The 19295-nt window shown below is 39.2% G+C and overlaps 3 protein-coding genes across 3 annotated transcripts; 2 read left to right on the forward strand and 1 right to left on the reverse strand.

Moving 5' to 3' along the window:
* Positions 1-1211: 1211 nt before the first annotated feature.
* si:ch211-153b23.7 (TNFAIP3-interacting protein 1) lies at positions 1212-7946 on the forward strand. Its single transcript, XM_067598979.1, has 7 exons — positions 1212-1476; positions 4930-5080; positions 5466-5609; positions 5823-5951; positions 6072-6311; positions 6569-6694; positions 7139-7946. Exons 1-7 carry the CDS (start codon positions 1340-1342, stop codon positions 7376-7378), a joined length of 1167 nt encoding a protein of 388 aa, XP_067455080.1. The 5' UTR covers positions 1212-1339; the 3' UTR covers positions 7379-7946.
* A 1447-nt stretch (positions 7947-9393) lies between these two features.
* On the forward strand, positions 9394-12062 carry zgc:174917 (uncharacterized protein LOC565650 homolog). Its single transcript, XM_067598352.1, has 7 exons — positions 9394-9538; positions 10201-10368; positions 10541-10784; positions 10883-10974; positions 11133-11272; positions 11361-11465; positions 11567-12062. Exons 2-7 carry the CDS (start codon positions 10239-10241, stop codon positions 11651-11653), a joined length of 798 nt encoding a protein of 265 aa, XP_067454453.1. The 5' UTR covers positions 9394-9538; positions 10201-10238; the 3' UTR covers positions 11654-12062.
* A 2404-nt stretch (positions 12063-14466) lies between these two features.
* On the reverse strand, positions 14467-17030 carry LOC137188893 (cis-aconitate decarboxylase-like). Its single transcript, XM_067598478.1, has 2 exons — positions 16915-17030; positions 14467-15432 (listed from the first exon to the last, which is right to left on the reverse strand). The coding sequence occupies exons 1-2, from the start codon at positions 17028-17030 to the stop codon at positions 14505-14507; spliced, it is 1044 nt and encodes a 347-aa protein (XP_067454579.1). The 3' UTR covers positions 14467-14504.
* Between the last annotated feature and the right edge of the window lie 2265 nt (positions 17031-19295).

Raw genomic sequence — 19295 nt, forward strand, 5'->3', positions numbered from 1 at the left:
GCACTAACATAACCTAAGATCTATAATTACTGTATCTGCTAAACATCAGTACATCATTGTGGTTGTGAGCATGATGTGGGCATTTAGCTCAACACAATGCATGAATACAGCCTCATAGAATCTACCAATAAGACATCAAAACCAAATAAAAACATAAATTAATACAGCATTATATTTATACTTTTATATATTTTCTAATATACAGTATAGAGCAGTATTATATATAAGTAACTGGCCAACCATCTCAGTATTTGCGCATCATCCGTGTTGTTATCTTACTAAACAAAATGTTATGTGCATCCCACTAGAAAGGAAATAGTGATGCTGACAGTTTTTACTGATAAAGGTGCAGGAGATTCTATTTGCCTTTATCCTCTAAACACAAACTATGAAAGATCTTATCAGCTGTACAGCACTGCATTTTCATGAGCTGCTACACTGCAGCTCTTATCTTTTGTCCTGCTGCACCTATTTCTCAGGCAAGTTCTTCACCACAAGTGGCCTTGAATCTATTGGACTCAGTTGGTGGAGGAGAACAAGTAGCAAACGAGGTTGTCAAATTAATTTCTTTAGTGTTAATAAAAGACAGCTTAGCCTGACTAAGAAGAACATAATTAACAAAAATCCTTTAATTTGCTTGATTGTCCCTTGGATGAACATGTGATTTACTAATTAACCTGTTGCAGCCCACTTCCCTCAATCCCAGTAATGAGCTGACTGCTGAATGCAATCAGCCTGACCTATCATTATTTGTCATGAATAAATGTATGCATTACCATTATTATCAATTACGTGTCCTGCAATATATAATCATGCAGAAATTATGTACATCTATTCAGTTTCCCACCTATTAGTTCCTTCTGGAATTGCTCCTTTGAAAACATAGGACAACAGCTTGGCTAACAGGCAGCTGCCTCTCAATACACAACAGGCATAAACACACAACACAAATACACACATTAACACACACTTACTCCCCTGAGTGGAGTTTCCCAGATTCTCCAAATGATGTCAAAACAAGACAACATGTCAACTGAGTAAACTTTTTGACTACTGTAAATCCCACTGTGTGAGTTAAAATTGGTTTTAACAGTTACCCACAGCGGGACAAACCCTCTTTAACATAAAGCTCAGACAGTTTGTCAGTGTCACTTCCTATTCTCATAGCTGTGCATCATGTGGCCTCTTGGTCTACTTCCTCTTTTGCTACATATCAATACTGACGACACTATTTACTTTCCACCACATGCTTAGCGGAGGCACTGTGAAGAGAAACTTCTCTGTGTGTGTATCGCAGCGTTTTCTTTTTGTTTTCGACTTAATGAGGATTTGATCAGCCATGGATGGAGATGTGCTGTCTTTGTCGTCTTTCTCATCATTATCAGCAACAGCAGAAACACAGAAAGATTCTCCACCTAAAAGTGAGAGCAGCCTCCCTCAGAGCCACCAGGAACATAAATCAGCTGAAGAATTATGGTATGTATGATCCACATTTCTACTATATATACAGCTGTGGACACAAAAACAGCTACATCTTAGTGTAATCCATAATATTCTAGTACAACAACTCATCAACTGTCGCCTCAAATACTACCATCAAGTAAAATCAATATCTCTTTGACACAGAATTAACAAAGTTAAACATAATACAGTAAGAAATAAGGTAGTATTGACTGTAGGTATATTGTTTTATATGGTACAGAGGTTCCTGTAATTGTGTCCGCCCCATCTTTTCATCAGCCTTCCTTATATAGACTAATAAGGCCAAAATGACATGGGTACGTTTCATTTCATACAGTTGTCTGATCATTACTGGTAGTCAGGGGAATTCTTGTAACTCTAATTTGTAATTCGCATGAAACCCACAGTATAGATAAATTCTATGCTTGATTACCTTTTTAGAAATGCTTAGACAGTTTTATTAAAGACAGCAAATCATTCAAGAGGGGGAGGAGGTATGAAGAGTGACTGCGGAGTTTCCCGTGAGGTCATCAAGATGTCTCACAAAAGAAATTATATCACTTCATTTCAAGCGTGTAAAAAAGGTCATAAAACAATGTCAAATATATAATTTTAAGCCATAAACTTGAAATAGGTTTTGTAATCAGGGTCACATTTTTTATTTAAGTGACTAATCCAGTAATCATAGTTGTTAATGTGGGCAAATTTGGTGAATGCCGTGACCTCACTACCTACACAAGTGATAAGTCTGCTTTAAATAATGTTGAAATTGTGAAACTCCGCACTTCTCTCCTTTGTAAAGGGGATCCAACTGTGGCCATCAACCAGTTACACACAGAGATGTATCTAGAGTGATATTTTGTCAGAGTTGCCACAAGCAAGAGAGAGAGAGAGATATTATCTTCCTCTTTATCATATGCCATGGCAGTGAATTACCATATTGCTGGGGGAAGCACTGGCATTTTGGTGTCCTTCCAAGGCGGCATACGATTGAGAACTTTGTGAAACTGGGTCACACAGTGTATATCGACTGTCAGAAAAGCTAAAAGAGAAAAGTCGGTAGATCACTGAGACAAGGAGCATGGTGTGGTCCCAACAGGAAGGCTGAATACACAGGCCTGTCTTGCCAAGACAGGGTATTGGACATGAGTATGTTAGCATTTTGTGCTCATACTGGCCTATAAAATGAGGCTCCATTTCACTTAATGTTTGTTTCATTTCATCTTCTGCCTTCATTCCAAACTTCCCAAACAGCAGAACTGTTGGTTGTGGTGTGGATGATTAACTCATTATTGACCATAAACAGCCTTCAGCCTTCACTAAAGCTCTTCTTTGCCTTGTTGAACCCAGAGGGATGACAGATGGTGCAAAGTGTAGATTTAGATAAATAATTTGACTCTGAGTAAACTTTCCTTTTATGTAATAACAAATTTTGATTATGGTTTCACACAAACAGCAACATATCTCTGGAAAATATCACTGTATTTTGTGAAGAACATAACCTTGCTTAATGTATTGCCTGAAACTGTCACCTTTTCAGGGAATAAGGAAAACACCCTTGTTTCGAGCTTGTTAATAATACATTTTTAATGTTATCTAGGGGCTTTGAGAAGTTTTCTTTAAGAAGTAGCTTGACATTTAGGGAAATATGCTTATTTGCTTTCTTGTCAACATTTAGAAGGTCAATACTGCTCTCATATGTGTAGGACAGAGGTTTCCAAAGTGGGAGGCGGGTCTCCCCAGGGGGGTTTCAAACAGCTTCAGGGGAGGCTCAGTGAATGGAAGTGAAAGTAAAAATCATATTAGGAGATCACTTAAAGTAGCCTAAATGTGTGTGATTTGGTTAAAGAGATACAGTAGTTTGGGGGAATTTCACTGGTTTTCCCACTTTCCCAGAATCAGAAACTAATAAATGTTTTAGGACAGACTTTTTATATATTTGATGTGGTCTGAAATTATGTCAAACAGCAATAGTAGGCTATCTTGGCTCAATTGTTGAGTGTCTATCGGATCAAATAATATAATCATGATCCCATAGGCATCCAGGAATGGATACCTATAGGATGAGGGGGAGAGGGGGTGCCTTTTTCCAAGCTTTGTCTGAGGGGAGGCCCACAGTCTCAGACTTTGAAAACCCCTGGTGTGGGATGAATATGAAGCCACAGTTAGAAACCAGTTAGCTTAGCTTAGCATAAAGACTGGAAACAGGGGGAAACATTTAGCCTAATTCTGTTGCAAGGTAACAAAATCCTCCCACCAGCACCTCTAAAACTCACTTTACTTTCCGATATAGCTGAAACAGCTTTTTCCTCCTGTTTCCAGTCTTTACGCTAACCTAAGCTAAGCTAACCACCTGATAGTTGTGGCCTTACATTGAACAGACACCTATAGTAGTAGAATCTACTCATCTAACTTGCTGTAATAAAGTAAATAAATGTATTTCCCAAAATGTTAAAGTATTCTTTTAAACTTGAGAGGACAAGGAATTTCTAATCCCACATTTCCTTGATCCCACAGGGGTATCATGTGTTATGAAACCTGCTGAACCTGAAAGTACAAAGTCTTTATAGAACAGTATCTTGCCAGATATACAATATACAACCTGCAAAAAATTAGCCCCTTATATGTCATTTCAGCATTAAAAAGACAGACATTTTCTACTGCCTTGACCTGGCAGCACAGCTCTATGAAATTGTGTAACACCATTTTTCACATGGCAGGACAGTGCATGTAAGTGGATGAAAGCATGTGTTTGCGGAGGAGTCTAGCCTTAAGGGGGATGAGAGGTGATCGCAGATTGTGACTCTTGGTAGTGCTTAGCTCTGTAAGCAGTCCTACAGTACGTTTTGTGTGAAAAAGCCCCAAAAGCTACATGCAGAGCTGTGTTGTGTGTTTTTCCATGAGCAGGCTGCCTCCTGGGCTTTAGATCTCCCTTAGCTATTCCTTCTAGACAAGACCTCACAACAGGGCCGGTATATAAAAAGCTAGTTTGACTAATTAATCTTTGCAAATATTTTACTTTTGGTATTATCCAGTGGTTCCAAAGAAATAAACATTTTCCACAGCTCATCACCTCATTGTTTCCAGAGGCCATCAATACACAAATACATCTAATAGTAAACAGAGAATTTGATTGGCCAGGAGAGCAGATGCAGAGAAATGCACCACTCTGTGTGTGTTTGTGTGTGTGTGTGTGTGTGTGTGTGTGTGTGTGTGTGTCTGAGTGTCTTGAGTGCATAATGTGACTGTGCATGCATGTGTGTGCGTGGGTGTGCATAATAGCTCCGTTTTTATTCTCTGTAAGTGCACTCTATGTGAGTAGGTGTTCAAAAGTACCCTGACATTCTTTTGTGCATACATGCATTTGCTTATTAATGGAAATCCTCTGCTAATGTTCTTCATCATGACTTTATTTATGTGTATGTGTGTATGTTCAAACCGTATCCATGTGTTGGTGTGTGTGTGCAGGACAGAGGATGTGAGTCCTGCAGGTGACAGGCTGCTGTCCGCGGAGGAGCAGGTCACTCTGATCACTGAGAGTATGACAGTCACCTCCACTGACCAGGAGAAACTACTGCTGCTCAACAAGAACACTGAGCTCCGCAGAGTCAACAAAGAGGTACAACATCAACATTAAACTAGTGCAGACTCTGTGCAGAGCTACATTTGTATTGCTGATGTTGGCAATTACATTTAGTTCTCTCTGAAAACCAGAGGAGGACTGTGGGCGTTATGTGAAAACTGCTGCTAAGGTGTGAAGAATCATCATTAAATTACATTTTTTCGCAATTGTACAACCCTTGCTCCCAGATTTTAATTTGATGCTGCTTAATGAAAATGAGACAAGGGGAAGTAATTCTCTCAAGTGATGTAAACTGTAATGTATTTAGAGAATGAGCATGTACCGAGGAGGGAAGTGTCTCACCTCACTGGCCTGAATTCACTTCCTGAAGCCTACATTGTGCCACCAATGACTTTATGATGATGATGATGGTATGTTACAGCTGATGAAGCTGAATGAGGACTGGGACCAGGTTTATCGCAGTGCTACAATGGGTTTACAGCACAGACTGGAGTCTTTGGAGCTGGAGAACTCCGCCATCAAGCAGCTGAACAGCAGACTGCTGCTCAAAGTAGAGCACCAACAGGTAAACACACAAATACTAAAAGGAAACACATGGGAGGTACTATATTTACACACAATGGCACACACACACATAAAGTTCACATTGGCCTAAAAGGTGGGCGTAAAGACAGCTGTGATGTGGGGACAGATGAGGGGAATTTCCTAAACTGTGGGTTATTGTCTTGCTGGTTTAGATGGTGGTAGATAACACATATATGCTGTTTACTTATTGCAGAGTGCAAAGGAGTATTATGAGCAGGCACTGATGCAGGAGCTGAAAAAGAACCAAGAGCTGCAAGAATACATCAGGCTGCTGGAGAGCAGATTGCACCACTCAGACAGAGACTGCACACCTGCCAAACAGGTATTCTGCCTGCGTGTGGGTCTGTATAACTGTCTGCCACTTTATCATTATCATCTCTTAATATTCTCAGATCTATGACTTGAGTATTTTTCATTAATTTGTCTTGTGTCTTTATTAAAGGGAAGCTTCAGTGCAGTGGTACGCAGCCCTGTGTCATGCCCCACCAGTAATCCTCCTGAAGATCCAGAGCTGTCACCCTCTGGATACAACCCCACATCTTCCTTTTTCCCAGCTTCTTCCAGCTCAGAGTCATGGCCAGAGGGAAAAAGCCAGAGCAGCAATACCCCACTGGGTGCACCAGCAGACTCCCAGCAAGAGGTGCAGGATCTAAAAGAGCAGCTGGAGGCACTGAGATGTCAGGTGGGCTGTTCTCTTCAGCACAGCATCAAAAATGTTCCCATTTCTTGTGTGATGAGAGCAGAACTGATGTCAACTCACTGTTGCCAGGGAAAGATCTGCTTAATGCTCTAAAAGAGACAGGCATTAGACGGTAAACTGCACCACCAAGTGGTTGCTCTGCTCTGATAGTTCCTGTTATGCTCTGAGCAAATATTGGGAAATCAGAAGATATGGCTTTGGTATCAGCTCACTGTGATATTGATGTCTTGTGTCTGCAGACCCAGATTTATGAAGCTGAATATGAGACAGAGCATAATGACCACAAACACACCATGCAAGAGAACCGGAGGCTGAGGAGGAAGAGGGAGGAGATGCGCCAACAGGTGGCACTACTGCAAGAGCAGGTAGTGTTTCAATTGTTTGTACAAATGCACACACACACACACACACGCACACACACACACACACACACACACACACAAAATGCACTCTCTTCTGAGCATATGCACATTTATACTTAAATGCCATAAACATGAATTAATAACCATTTAGTGGTTTTAACTTGACACTAATAAACATTTGTGCACTAGATTACTTTGTCAATGGCATCTGTTGCCCAGAGACCTTGACGTCATGCTGTATTGGTTAGATATGGAGTGTATAGGCAGCACCATGTCAGTTTAAACATACTGTTGTAACTACATGGTCTCATGGAGCCTTGTCTAACAAATAAATCCTCCCAGGCCTGGAAGAGATATTTTCACAACCGTGAATTCCTTCAAGATGTGTTACTCACTGGAATCTCATGTGTTTTACTGATCCTGTCTGTGGTTCTGACATTGCTACAGCTCAAGGTTTATGAGGATGACTTCCGACGGGAGCGGTCTGACAAACAGATGCTGCAGCGACTGCTGTTGAAGAAAACGCCTCCAAACAAGGACCCTGTGCTTATTCACCGCTGCAATAACGAGCAGCAGCCACTAGGAGGAGACAAGAGGACACAAAGTGGAGAGAGAGCTTATCCACAAAGAAAACAGCACCACCCACTCTGCCCCAAGCACCCAAATAGGGACAAAGAGTCACAGTGAGGCTAAGAGGGAGAAAATTAGAATCATTAATGTGTCAGAAACTCGCACACAATGATTTGTATTAACTTCCATTTGGAAAATCAGCATAGCATCATTACAGAGGCCCTCCAGGGAGACTCCTGGACTCTAGATGCAGTTTTAGCACTCTAATTTTAGTTGTCTGTCACACTCTCTCACAGCACTTTTATCTGATTAATGTTGACAAAAAAAAAGAAAAAAGAAAAAAAAGTATGTAGTAATATTTTAGAGAAGTAGCCCAACATTAACAAATCTGGGGTAAAATGCAATGTTTGATCTTTTAGGCTTCTTCTTGTAAAACTTAATGAAAATAAAGAAATGTTATAGTTAAATTGTAGATTACAGTCTACAGTGTTTTCTCTATATTATCTATACAGAAACTGTCACCAACTTTGGTACCTATGTCTATTTAATATATCTAATATGTTTCTTTCTAATAATTATCTTTCTCTAAAGTTAGCTTATTTGTTTACTCTGACATGGATAGTAAGTCATTACATTTGAAAAAGCAATACATATTCATAATAATAAATCGTACAGTAAGAACTGATCTCATCTTCCTGGCAGTTTGTTATCTTCTTTAATATCTTTGCGGCAGGAGGAAGCTACCCATATTTATGACCTTATTTATGATATTTGTTTAATTCTTTTTCCGAGAGGATAACTGGGACCATGATATACAAGATAATTGTGAAGACTGTAAAATAATTTCTTCTCAACTTCCGAGTCTCATTAAAACAGTCAACAACACAATTAAAGGCGTTGGCATCAGACAGTCTGACAAGGAAAATGTATTTCAGTGGTAATTCCCCTCATCAACTTCTAAGGAGCTGTTTTATCTCCTGGCATATGCTGCATAGTTAATGTTTGCTCTGTCACTGAAGGAAGTTGAAAAGTTTACTGTTGTTTTTTCCTGGTCAGTTGTCCTCATCTTAACTGAGACTGAAACACATCATCACACAACAGAAGTTATCACCGGGCAATTCAGAGTTTTCCTCCGTGAATAATTTTCAATGTCCCTGTAAAAGACTGTAAGATTTCTTAATCTTTCTTTGTACTGAAACAACATAAAGTGTATTCTGTAAAACAATCTCTCCACAGTTATCTATTTGTATAAAAGTAGTGATTGAGTTATCAATTAACCTGATACATATGCAGTATAAATTGAGAATGACGTCATGTGGCAGCAGCTGGGCGACAAAATAAACACAATTGGCAGCAGCTTCATGTTTCCAGTAACTCTAGTAACAGCATCAACTTCCTTAGTTACTAAGGAAGTTGTTTTTTTGACCACACATGGACAACAGAGTTTCACCTTTCAGAGAAGGAAACTGATAACTTGTTTTTACACTGCCCAGCATCTCCATCCTTCCCTAATTGTAAATGAAAATAAAGACACATATTAATTAAGGAGGCTGTTTTGTTCTCTTGACTTTTTATTTGCTTTTAGCGCCATTTGCACAGAATGGCATAAACATGTCTGCACTGTTATTCTCTCATACATACAGCACCAGTCAAACGTTTGGACACACTTTCTCATTCAAGGTGAGAAGAAATGTAATGTAATGTAGAAATGTAAATAGGAAAAACTGATGTCCATTTATTTAAAAAGGAGACCATTAGGATTTTCCCCTCCTGTTATTAATCGTTCTCCCAGCTCTGTTCACACATATACACTCACACACTCAATACACACAATATGAAATGTGTCTTTGTCCTGCGATCAATCATCATTCCTTCATTCTCTTGAGTATCTGACAAGGAACTGAAACGTTGAGTATAAGGTTGTGATGATTGGGAGAGTTAGCTTGACAGAATAATGAGTTACTGTGAACTAAAATGGATCATATCAATTTAGAAAGAACGACAGCACCAAAAATAGCTCCAGTGTCTGGAAATCACTGTTTCCTAGTTAATATATAACGTTATTCCTGAAAATGGAGATGACACAAAGCCCAGCACATAGGTACTGAAATGCAATATGCTCTTCCTTATATTCTCTGTTAAATGTGTAACACAGATGATCGGTTTTGGGATCAAGTGACTGGAGTTTCCACCAGTTGCTCGGACAGTATATAATGCCTGCCATGTAGGAGCTTGACAGTATCCAGTCTCAGAGAGCCAGCAAGAGAAGACAAAAAGGTATGGAACTAATGAAATGCTTACTGTTACACTATTTACAGTTAAGACTGATATAGTTACATTGTGGTTTTGCTACTTTTGCTTAATAAAAGAGGAATCTTGTGATAATATTATAATATGCACTTTAAAATATACCCTTTAGTTGTAGCACTTGTAGTTGTTACTATGTAGTATGTTAATACTGTATGCACTTCATACTTTTTCCCTTTAGTATTCAAACTGTTTTTTGTGTCATTCTATCCTGTGTTTTGTTGAGTGTGTGTGCTTGTGTTCTTTGAATTGAATTGAATGTTTTGCACTTCTTCAGGCAGATATTTAAGAAACCTGATTTAAGAAACCAATTGTTTAACAAAGAGACTCTGAACACAGACAGTTGACTTGCTTCAGTCAAGTACTGAGGTGTAGTTAGTAGGGTTATATTGGTCGTGAAGGTAAGGAAGAACAAGGTGGCACTCAGTGTGACCCACCTAAATGTGGTTGGATGTTTTTTCCCCATCAGGTGAGGTGGGCAGGGCATGCTTTATTTTTATGCCTCCATAAACAAGCTAAAGTTCAAATTGTCTTGACTAAATGGAAAACACAATCTTGGACATTGAACACTTGCCATATTTAAACTTGATTTTCTCTCTCTGTTCTCGCTACCTTATATATTTTGGGAGCAGAAATCCGGAGGCATCGGCACTGAAACAGTCTAATAGAGATGACTACATCCACGGCCAAACTGCAGGAGACCTACAACACGGAGGGCTTCCTCTCAGCACTGCCTGTGTTGAACGAGACAGAGCTGAGGGAGGCCAGGTGTGCCTTTTCTGAGCTGGAGGAGGAATTTGGTAAGTACCACAGGAAGATGTAGGGGTCTGAGGATGAGGAGGGAAAAGAAAGGAAAGGACATCAGAAAAAAAGGGGTGAAAATGAGTGAAAGTATGACCAGATATGATAAGGCTTTAGTATTGCATCAGTTGTCACTTAATGGAAACGTTATGTCCTTGTGTGTATCTCCAGGTAAAAAATACACCCAGTACAGCCTCCATAATGTTCACCTTCAGTATCCATGGGTGATGGGCTTGACCAAACACCCTCGTCTCTTGCAAGTGATCACAGCCATCCTGGGCCCAGACGTCATCCTGCTGGATTCCCGCTTTATCTGTAAATACCCAATACTCGCATCATCCAACACCCAGGAGAATGAGGAGGAGGAAATCAAAGAGAATGGACTACCATACGTGGCCTGGCATCAGGATATGAGGTAGAAATACATTCTTAGGAAACAATCAAATGTTTGTTTTTTTATTCAGCGAAGGTGTTTTGTTTTGTTTTGACTAACTGTAATCGTTGTGTTGACAGGTATTGGGGCATTGCTGGTGGCCCTGTTCTCTCTGTGTGGCTGGCTTTGGATGACTCACAGAAAGAGAACGGTGCCCTTCAGGTTATCCCAGGTACCTCAGCTCCTCTATATTTATGCTTTTCATGTAGGTTTATGCCTTAAGCCACTGTCCTGGTGAGACTGCAGCTAAATAAATGCATGAAAAGCTCTACTTGACTCCCACCCGAGACGTCAACAACTTGCTTTACAACAGTCTTTTTGCTCCTGTAGGTAGCCACTGCTCTGGCATGTTGCCCCATCGCCAGGCCACCCGCCCTGGAAACATGCTGACAGTCAACCAGGAGATCCCAGAGGAGCTGGTGCAGACTGAGGAGGCTGTGTTTTGCCCCCTCTTAGCTGGGCAGATGTCTGTAAGTTCATTTTTTTGCTAAAGATGACAGGGTTGTTTGAGCTCAATATAAGAAGAATTAATTATGATTTTGAATCTTTTTTCCATAGATTCATGATGGACTCCTTGTCCATGCCAGTGATACCAACACATCCCAGAGGAGGCGCTGTGGGTTTGTGATCCGGTATGTTCCCACCTGCGCATACCCTATACAGGTGAGACAAGCATGAGTATAAATGACTTCTTATATTCTGTGCAGGTTATAACTTCACAGTCTTGAACTTGCACTGTGTATTTATCTTTTTGTTCATTTTAGGATCCGGACCGTCCCAGGAAGTTCCATGCTACAGTGTTGGTCAGTGGAATGGACCAGTTCAATCACTTCTCAAAGAAAAGCTCATGAAAACTTCCTGGATCCTTTCTGATTGCAAGAACAGTAACTTCAACACGTTACATGAATATTTAATACTTAGAGCAAATGTCAATTCTCTGATTCTGAATGCTTACATTTATTTAAAAAATAACCTGTAGATTTGTACGGTATAGTTTGTATTACATTGTATGGAATTTAAATGTCTCAACTGTGATCAAATTATTGGATACATTTTTATTTTGATGTTCATAATGTGAGGACATTGTGCAATATACATACTTTAACTGAAATGGACTTGTAAAATAGAGTTAGGGAGGCAACTGGTTACATTAGTCGCATTAGTTCATACTGTATGTATTCTATTGAATTCCAAATGTTGTATTCATAATTAACAAAAAATGACTTCATCATGTTTGTGGCTCTTCAAATAAAGTGTTGACCTGGCAATTCTTGGTAATTCATGTATTAACTATGTGTTGTTTATGCGTCAATCATCTTTGTGACCCCTAAAGTAAAGTCAACTCATCTATTTATTTGAACATCATATATTTGGAAAAATTACAAGAGCTAATTAAATCACAATTTTGGACCCTATATCGATGACCAATTATTTAGTTAGGCAAAGTATCATACAGTATTACTTTAAAGCTTTAAAGATAGCTCATTCATAATATTTACAAATTTGAATTGATAATTCAAAGCCAGCAAAGTAAAATTTTCATATATCATGTCACATTTGTAAGAAAGCAATAACATTTTTAGCAAAGACAGACAGAATACATATGCACTGCTGTGACTGGTCAGCATTTTAGCCTGCCCCTTTAACTGCAAACTATGAAGAAGACTCAAACATCATTAATAACTCAGAAATCATGACATATCATATTGAACCGCATTTGAATCACTAAATTCATTCATTAATTCTTATGCATTCCTGATAGTTCATGAGGTATTACATGAATGAATTCATGCTTTTTTTATGCATGAAGTCATGCATGAATTAATTATAATTCATGTACCCTTACCATAAAGTGTTATATCTAACTTGACATCTAATAATACTAGAAGGAATTACACAAATTACAATAACTAGAAGAAGAAAATGTAACTCTAAAAAATGAGAAATAAACAATGCACAGACATTAGTCTGGCTAGAGCTCACTATTAACATTAAAGAGCAATATAACATTACTACATTATTTCATTTTAACAAAAAACATTTCTTGTAATAACAACATATCACTTTATCTTGTTATATTGCAGAGGGTTCTTGTTATTTTTATTAGTTATTATTTTATTAGTATGACTAGTTACTTTTCAGATGAAGATTTGACACAATGGATATTATAACAAGCTTTTAAAATACAACACATTGTTAAAGATGAAACCAGTGGTTTCCAACCTTTTTGGCTTTTGATGTCTTACAGAAAGCAGTGTGTAGTCAAGGTCACATTCCAGATGTCTATGTGTTGTTAATAACAGCTCCACCAAATGCTAGCTGTTAAAAGCAATACTTTTATTCTTTGGACAAGGAACAAAACACGGTACCAGGAGTAAACGTCCTTGTCAGTGCCTAGAATAAAGAACATAGACACACTGAAACCACCAGAAGGTTTGGAATTTGTCAGAAATGTGGGCTGCAACTGGTGGATGTTCAAGCAACAGTCTGTCTGTAGGCTACATGGTAGTCATAAGGCTGGATTCGGAAAAATCATGCTGCTGCTGACAGTGGCAGGTCCGCAGATGACTGAAGAGTTTAACACATTTGAGTTTGCTGAAAGGGATGACAAGGACAAAATTAAAGGCTCTTTATGTAGAATTGTGAAGCAACTTATATGTATTAATCATTTTTTATTGCCAATGAGTGAACGGGTAGTAATGTAACAAAAAAATGAGACCCTCTCCAACTTTCTCAGTTGTCTGTATCAGACTGATTTCTATGTGAAGGCCGGATTTCATTGCAGCTAATCACTCTATAAGGATTGAGGGTGGTGGATTTCCATAGATGTGGTGTAAACTGTTCAGGTGAGAAGAAGCTTGAATCAGGTTAAAGGCTATGTCTCCTCTTTATCTTTACTTATCTTGTGTACCTTAGATACACATTGATATAGATTTCTATTTTGAGGATTCATTGCATAACTTGAATGTAAGCACACACGTCTTTCTATTTTGATTTTTACCCATTTTTTCTCTAGTTGGTGATTGTTTGTAGATGTGTGGAAATGTTTTTGTTGCAGGCCTTTCTTCATTATGAATGTCCTCTCAAAGGACTCTTTGTCTGTCAAGGTTATTTCCCTGAGAGATCAGAATGTCACTCAGGTGACTGGTGGATTTCATCCTTAAGAGGGTAATGTGCTGAAACTTTAGAACTAGAAATAAAAGACTGAATAAGAGAAAAGAGTGTACAGTTTTCCCATTTCCCTTTATTAAATCAACATATTAACAATCATTGGCACAGACATGCAGTATTAAGCACAGTATAATATAAATGTTTTTTTATAAAAATATAATGTTGATGTTTGACATTATTCAATAAAGAAATCATCTATGCTTTTCCCTTTGCAATTTAACAAGATTGCATTTCACACCTCAGTATTGATTCTAAATAATCATAGCATACAGAGAGAGTACAGAGAGTATATTAGATCAAGATGTACTGTCATATTGATGACTGACTGAGACAAGCATGTGTAAAAATATTGTCTAGATGTGTAATTGTAGTGTACATGGATCAAGGCAAATATTATACTGTATGTTAGACATGTGATATGTTTGTCATCTATGATCTTTCAATACTTTTTATTTTATATTAAGGATTTTTGATTTACATTTTCATTATATGTTTTGTTTTGTTGTTGTCATCCTGTATGTCTGTAAATGTTCACTGCAGCTGTGAGAGAAGGTGGGTGCAGTCCCCAAGTCTGTCCAGCTCCTCCAAAACTTCAATCAGCCTCTCAACCCTCTCTGATGGAGGCACAGCCCCTGCGTTGTTCCTAAACTTCTTCCTCAGACTCTCATTGGTCAGTGGGTTGCGCCAGTGACCGTAGAAGGTGTCACAGCGTCCCCTCAGGATGTCTCCCCCAACAAGTGTCACCTGGACTTCGGCATACATGTGGTTGAAATTAGCTAGGTTGTCATGGGGATGCTCCACGTGAACATGGCCCAGCAGAGCGAGCAGGTCAGGGCGCATCATAGCAGCAGGGGTGAAGGACTGCACAGTCACCTCGCCATCCAGGAGAGCGCTGCAAGCATTGAACTGAAAAGAGTGACGTGCCTGGTGCTCAGATTCAGGGAAAGGCCTGTTGATGTATTTTGATTGGGGGACTCTGAGCAGGATCTCCTGAACTTCAGCTGGGGACACAGTGCCATGGTCACCCCCCACAAGAAGCTTATGGACCGAGGCTGCAGCATCTGCCACCCAGTGCATCCCCAGATGTGCGGGGAAGCGCTTGACACCCATGTCCTGTTCCTCTAGCAGGAACATATGGCCATTATCATCAGGTGACCCCAAAGGCTGCAGCACGTAGTCTTCATAAAAAGCATTGAAGCCGGCTACCCCTGGGACAGCATCAAGGACCAGTGGACTCGCCTCTAGGCCTCGAGAGGCCAGGAGAGCGGCCTCCAGCCCCAAACGTGAGGCATTGCCGATGTGGAGGGGTTTGGACTGAGTGGCAGCATTAGCCATTGGGGCTCCAGACAGAGAGGCAGCAATGGCCAAAGCATGACTGCTGCGGGAGTGATCCAAGGACAAGAGGTGAGCACAGGCTGCTGCACTTCCCATAGTCCCCACCACAGGGGGAGGGTGAAACCTGGTGATGATGAAGACAGATAGTCTTTGGTGAGGGTTGGGTTTACATATCCATCATTATGGTTATAGCAGAGCTGCGTACAAACAACTTCTCTTTTACACATGCAGAGACAGCTTATTTCAGGTGTGTTAAAGGAAAAAGAATTTTAGTAATTGAAGTATTTGATAAACAAGCAAATAACGTGGTGGGTAATTTGACTTGGTGTAAACACTTGCCAAAAGGAGCCCTCTGTGATATTCTCCTCCACATGGCTAATTGTACGAACACTACCCACAGAGCCTCTGCCGTCCTGGAGATGAACATAATAACACGTCTTTCACAGCTCATTGACACCACTAAAAGACTGCATGTTACAATGTGCCAACCTCCTTGTAACCCCTCCAACAAATCCTCCAAATGAAACGACCAAATACGTCATTTGACCACGCACTCTAGAACGACTCACAGGAGCATTTTCTAATGTGGCGCCCCTATTATCAGTAATGGCCAGGACAACATGATTTGTCTCTGCTTTCCAAAGTTGTTACAAAACATTCTTAAAAATAATTACATTTTGTGATTTGATAACACTATGGTTACAATCTGGTTAGGTTCAAGCACAAAAACCACTTGGTTATGTTTCGGGAAAGATCATGGTTTGGGTTAAAATGATCACTTTGTTAAGGTTAGAGATTGTGGTGTATGTTACTAATTCCTTAAAGTTAGGCCACTGTTATTGTTATGGCTACAATAATAACCACAGGGTTATGGTTAGGGGACTGTAGTTATGTTTTTTAAGAAACCGTCCCAACTGGTGGTTGGAAATGTGACACTCTTAGAAAAGGCAAACAAGTGGTCTCCTGTGGCAAAGTCCACTGTTGATGCTTCCATCCACCCTGCCTCCTCTGAATGAGGATATTTGTAGACACATATACGTCATCTGAACTGCACCATTGCTCTGCGTCATAATTACTACGGCCACTATGGCATCTTTCACTCAAACCTAACTATATATCGTTTTTGGGCTACTCACTTTACAACCTACTATAATAAGAAATATCACATACAGTAAGTATGCTCCAAGATTTTTTTTTAAGAAATCTGATTTTATTGTTTACCTTTTCTATTAAGTTATTTTTTAATCTATTTATTATTATTACTTTTGCGCTTTGTCCTGTTACAATGTTTACTATATCAACAAACTGAAAGTGAAGTCATGACCTTTATGTTATCTTTATTTCATTATGATGCCTATTGTTGTTTTCTGCTATTATATTATTGTCACACATATTGTAAGTGTTGCTTTAAATAAATAAAGTGATGGGAAAAAACAAAACAAAACATTACAAACCACTGTGTCATTCTTCTTGGGAGCTCAGTCTCATAATTGCCCTTTATGCAAAATATAGAAATAAGCAAACCTGCAAATTGCAAACCCTGCAATGTTGCTAATATACCTTAAAGTACCTGTTTCTGATTTGACTCATGTTCTGAGGTGCTCACCTCTTGGGGATGTTGTGGGCCTCATTAGAGAATCTCATCAGCCAGCCCTGGATCTCTATGCCGATGTTGAAAGCCAGCAGGAAGTCAAGGCCACTAGGTTTGCTATTAGCATTCATCATGTCACTGAGCGCTTACACAGCGGGAAGGACGGCTCCTGTGGGATGAGTGGCAGGGTGCCATGTATCATCAAAGTCCATGGAGTGAGTCTGTAGCAAAAAGACAACTTTTTAGCAATCTAAGAATGGTATAACTACCATAACACACATAATTATTTTTTAATTTTAAAAAGTGAGATGATTATCGAGTGATTTTGCATACAACTAGCAAGGGCATGAGGTTGCTGCACTCCATGAAATGAAACTGTAAACATTGCCTTTGCTTAAATAATGCACTTTATGTTACAGCTTAACAGGCTTTGGCTACTGAAGGAAAATGTGGGCTGCAGTGGCTTCTTTAGAAACAGGGGCGAAGGAATGTTTGCAGAAATTTCTGCAGCAGGGTCATGTGAAGTTAATTCAGGATTCTCATCAGCACCTCTAGTAGCTGGCTGTCCAGACTGTACCATAGTTGAGTGCAAAATAACTGTAGTGTGGTTGTGGTACTGGGTTTGGTGCATCTGAAACCGTCCGGTCTACTGGGGACAAAGGTGACACATCTGTTCCACCTGTTTATACTCACCGCCACTCAGTTGACGAAAGCTGCAAGTGTCAGGGAGAGCTTGGTGCATTATCAGACACTGGGTTACAGAGAGAAAAAAAATGTGTCCAAGTCATATAACTAAATTCAGTATATTAATAATCAATATTTATTCATCATTTTATCTGTCAACATATGACTACTATTTGTATAAGATCAGGCATTTGCTTTCATATATGCCATTGTTGTATCAGAAAAGACCTTTATAAAAAAGTTATTTTCGTCTGTTTTTCTTTCACTCTGACTCACCTGACAGTGCTGCAGAGCCAGTTCAAACACATCAGTAGTGCTGCCAATCAGACCAACTCCAATGCTGTCTAGCACCATCCTTTTACTACGGTGGACGACTACAGAGGACAAGTGCTCGGAATTCACTTCACTGATAAACTTCCCAAAGCTGGCTGTGACTGTGGCATCAGGGGCTGGGTGCTTCAAGACTGCAGGGGGAAAGGACAGCAATGTGTTGCAAAATGCATTGAGGAGAAAGAAGACTTGAGGGCAGGAGGAAGTAGAGGAGAAACAGTTTGTATATTTGTCTGAAATGTGATGTGATAGAACTAGTGAATCAACATTTGCTTGGTAGGTATAGAGTTTGAGAATGTATGTCTCCATTATTCTCACAGTCTGTGTGACAGTGTTTTAATATTCTTTGGATAACAGGATAGAATAGAGTTCAATGTACCATAAGTTTGACAAAATAAGCAATCGAAGTTGCTACAATGGAGTTGGAAGAAAAAAAATGTTGGTAAGTGAAGATTAAGTAAAGATGAATTACTACCACTACTACTACTACTTTACATAACTGTCATTTCAAGGGCATCAATGACCTGTCACCCTCAAGTGCCAAAAGTTAATTTACCTTTCAGTGCAGAGTTATGCAGTCCTCTGACAGCTGACATTGGACCAATGATTTTCTGTGGAACACAGGTATAAAGGGTTGAATACACCTAAGCTATGAGCATTACCTCAGATCAGTTATTTGCTGTGGACATGCAGTGATTTTATGGCTTTCTTTGCCAGATACAGATTAAGTTAAATCAGCCTTTTATTGCACATCAGCATCACTATAATAATATTGCTTTGCCGTGTGCCTCCTTTGAAAGGTCTGTTGCTGGTGAGGTGGTGCTGCACTGTACAACACCTGTTAAGGTGTAATCTGCTCAACTCTTAACAAGAACTTTGTTAAATTCCTTCCCTAATGTGTACTCACAAAAAAATCCTACACAGTACACACAATTTAATTATATCAGAATTTTGTATTAAATCTTCCACAAGATTGAATTAAGCCAAACATCTTTGTTCATCTAACTAAAATAAATAAATAAATATTCTGAGTCTTTACCTGTATCTTGGACAACATGGCTTCAATAAGGTATTTTTATCACACTGTTTATCTTCTCTTTATACAGTTCTTTTCTTTTCTAGCTTTCAGGACAGGATGACTATCTTATATAGCCCAGGACTTGCTGTAGAATCAATTGGGGATCCTAATAAAAATGAACATAAACTCATGTCATATGGTTTAATACTATGCTTCTTTGGAAAATATTTTGCAGCAATAGATCAATGAAGTATTGCATTATATTGTTCTACCTTTTAAAGATATACATATTTTATTAATTCATAGATATGTTGTCAGTGTCATTACATTTTTTGGTTTGACATTGTTACATCTTTTACCAGTT

Source organism: Thunnus thynnus, chromosome 9, assembly GCF_963924715.1.
Source record: "Thunnus thynnus chromosome 9, fThuThy2.1, whole genome shotgun sequence".
In the NCBI taxonomy this organism is placed as follows: Eukaryota; Metazoa; Chordata; class Actinopteri; order Scombriformes; family Scombridae; genus Thunnus; species Thunnus thynnus.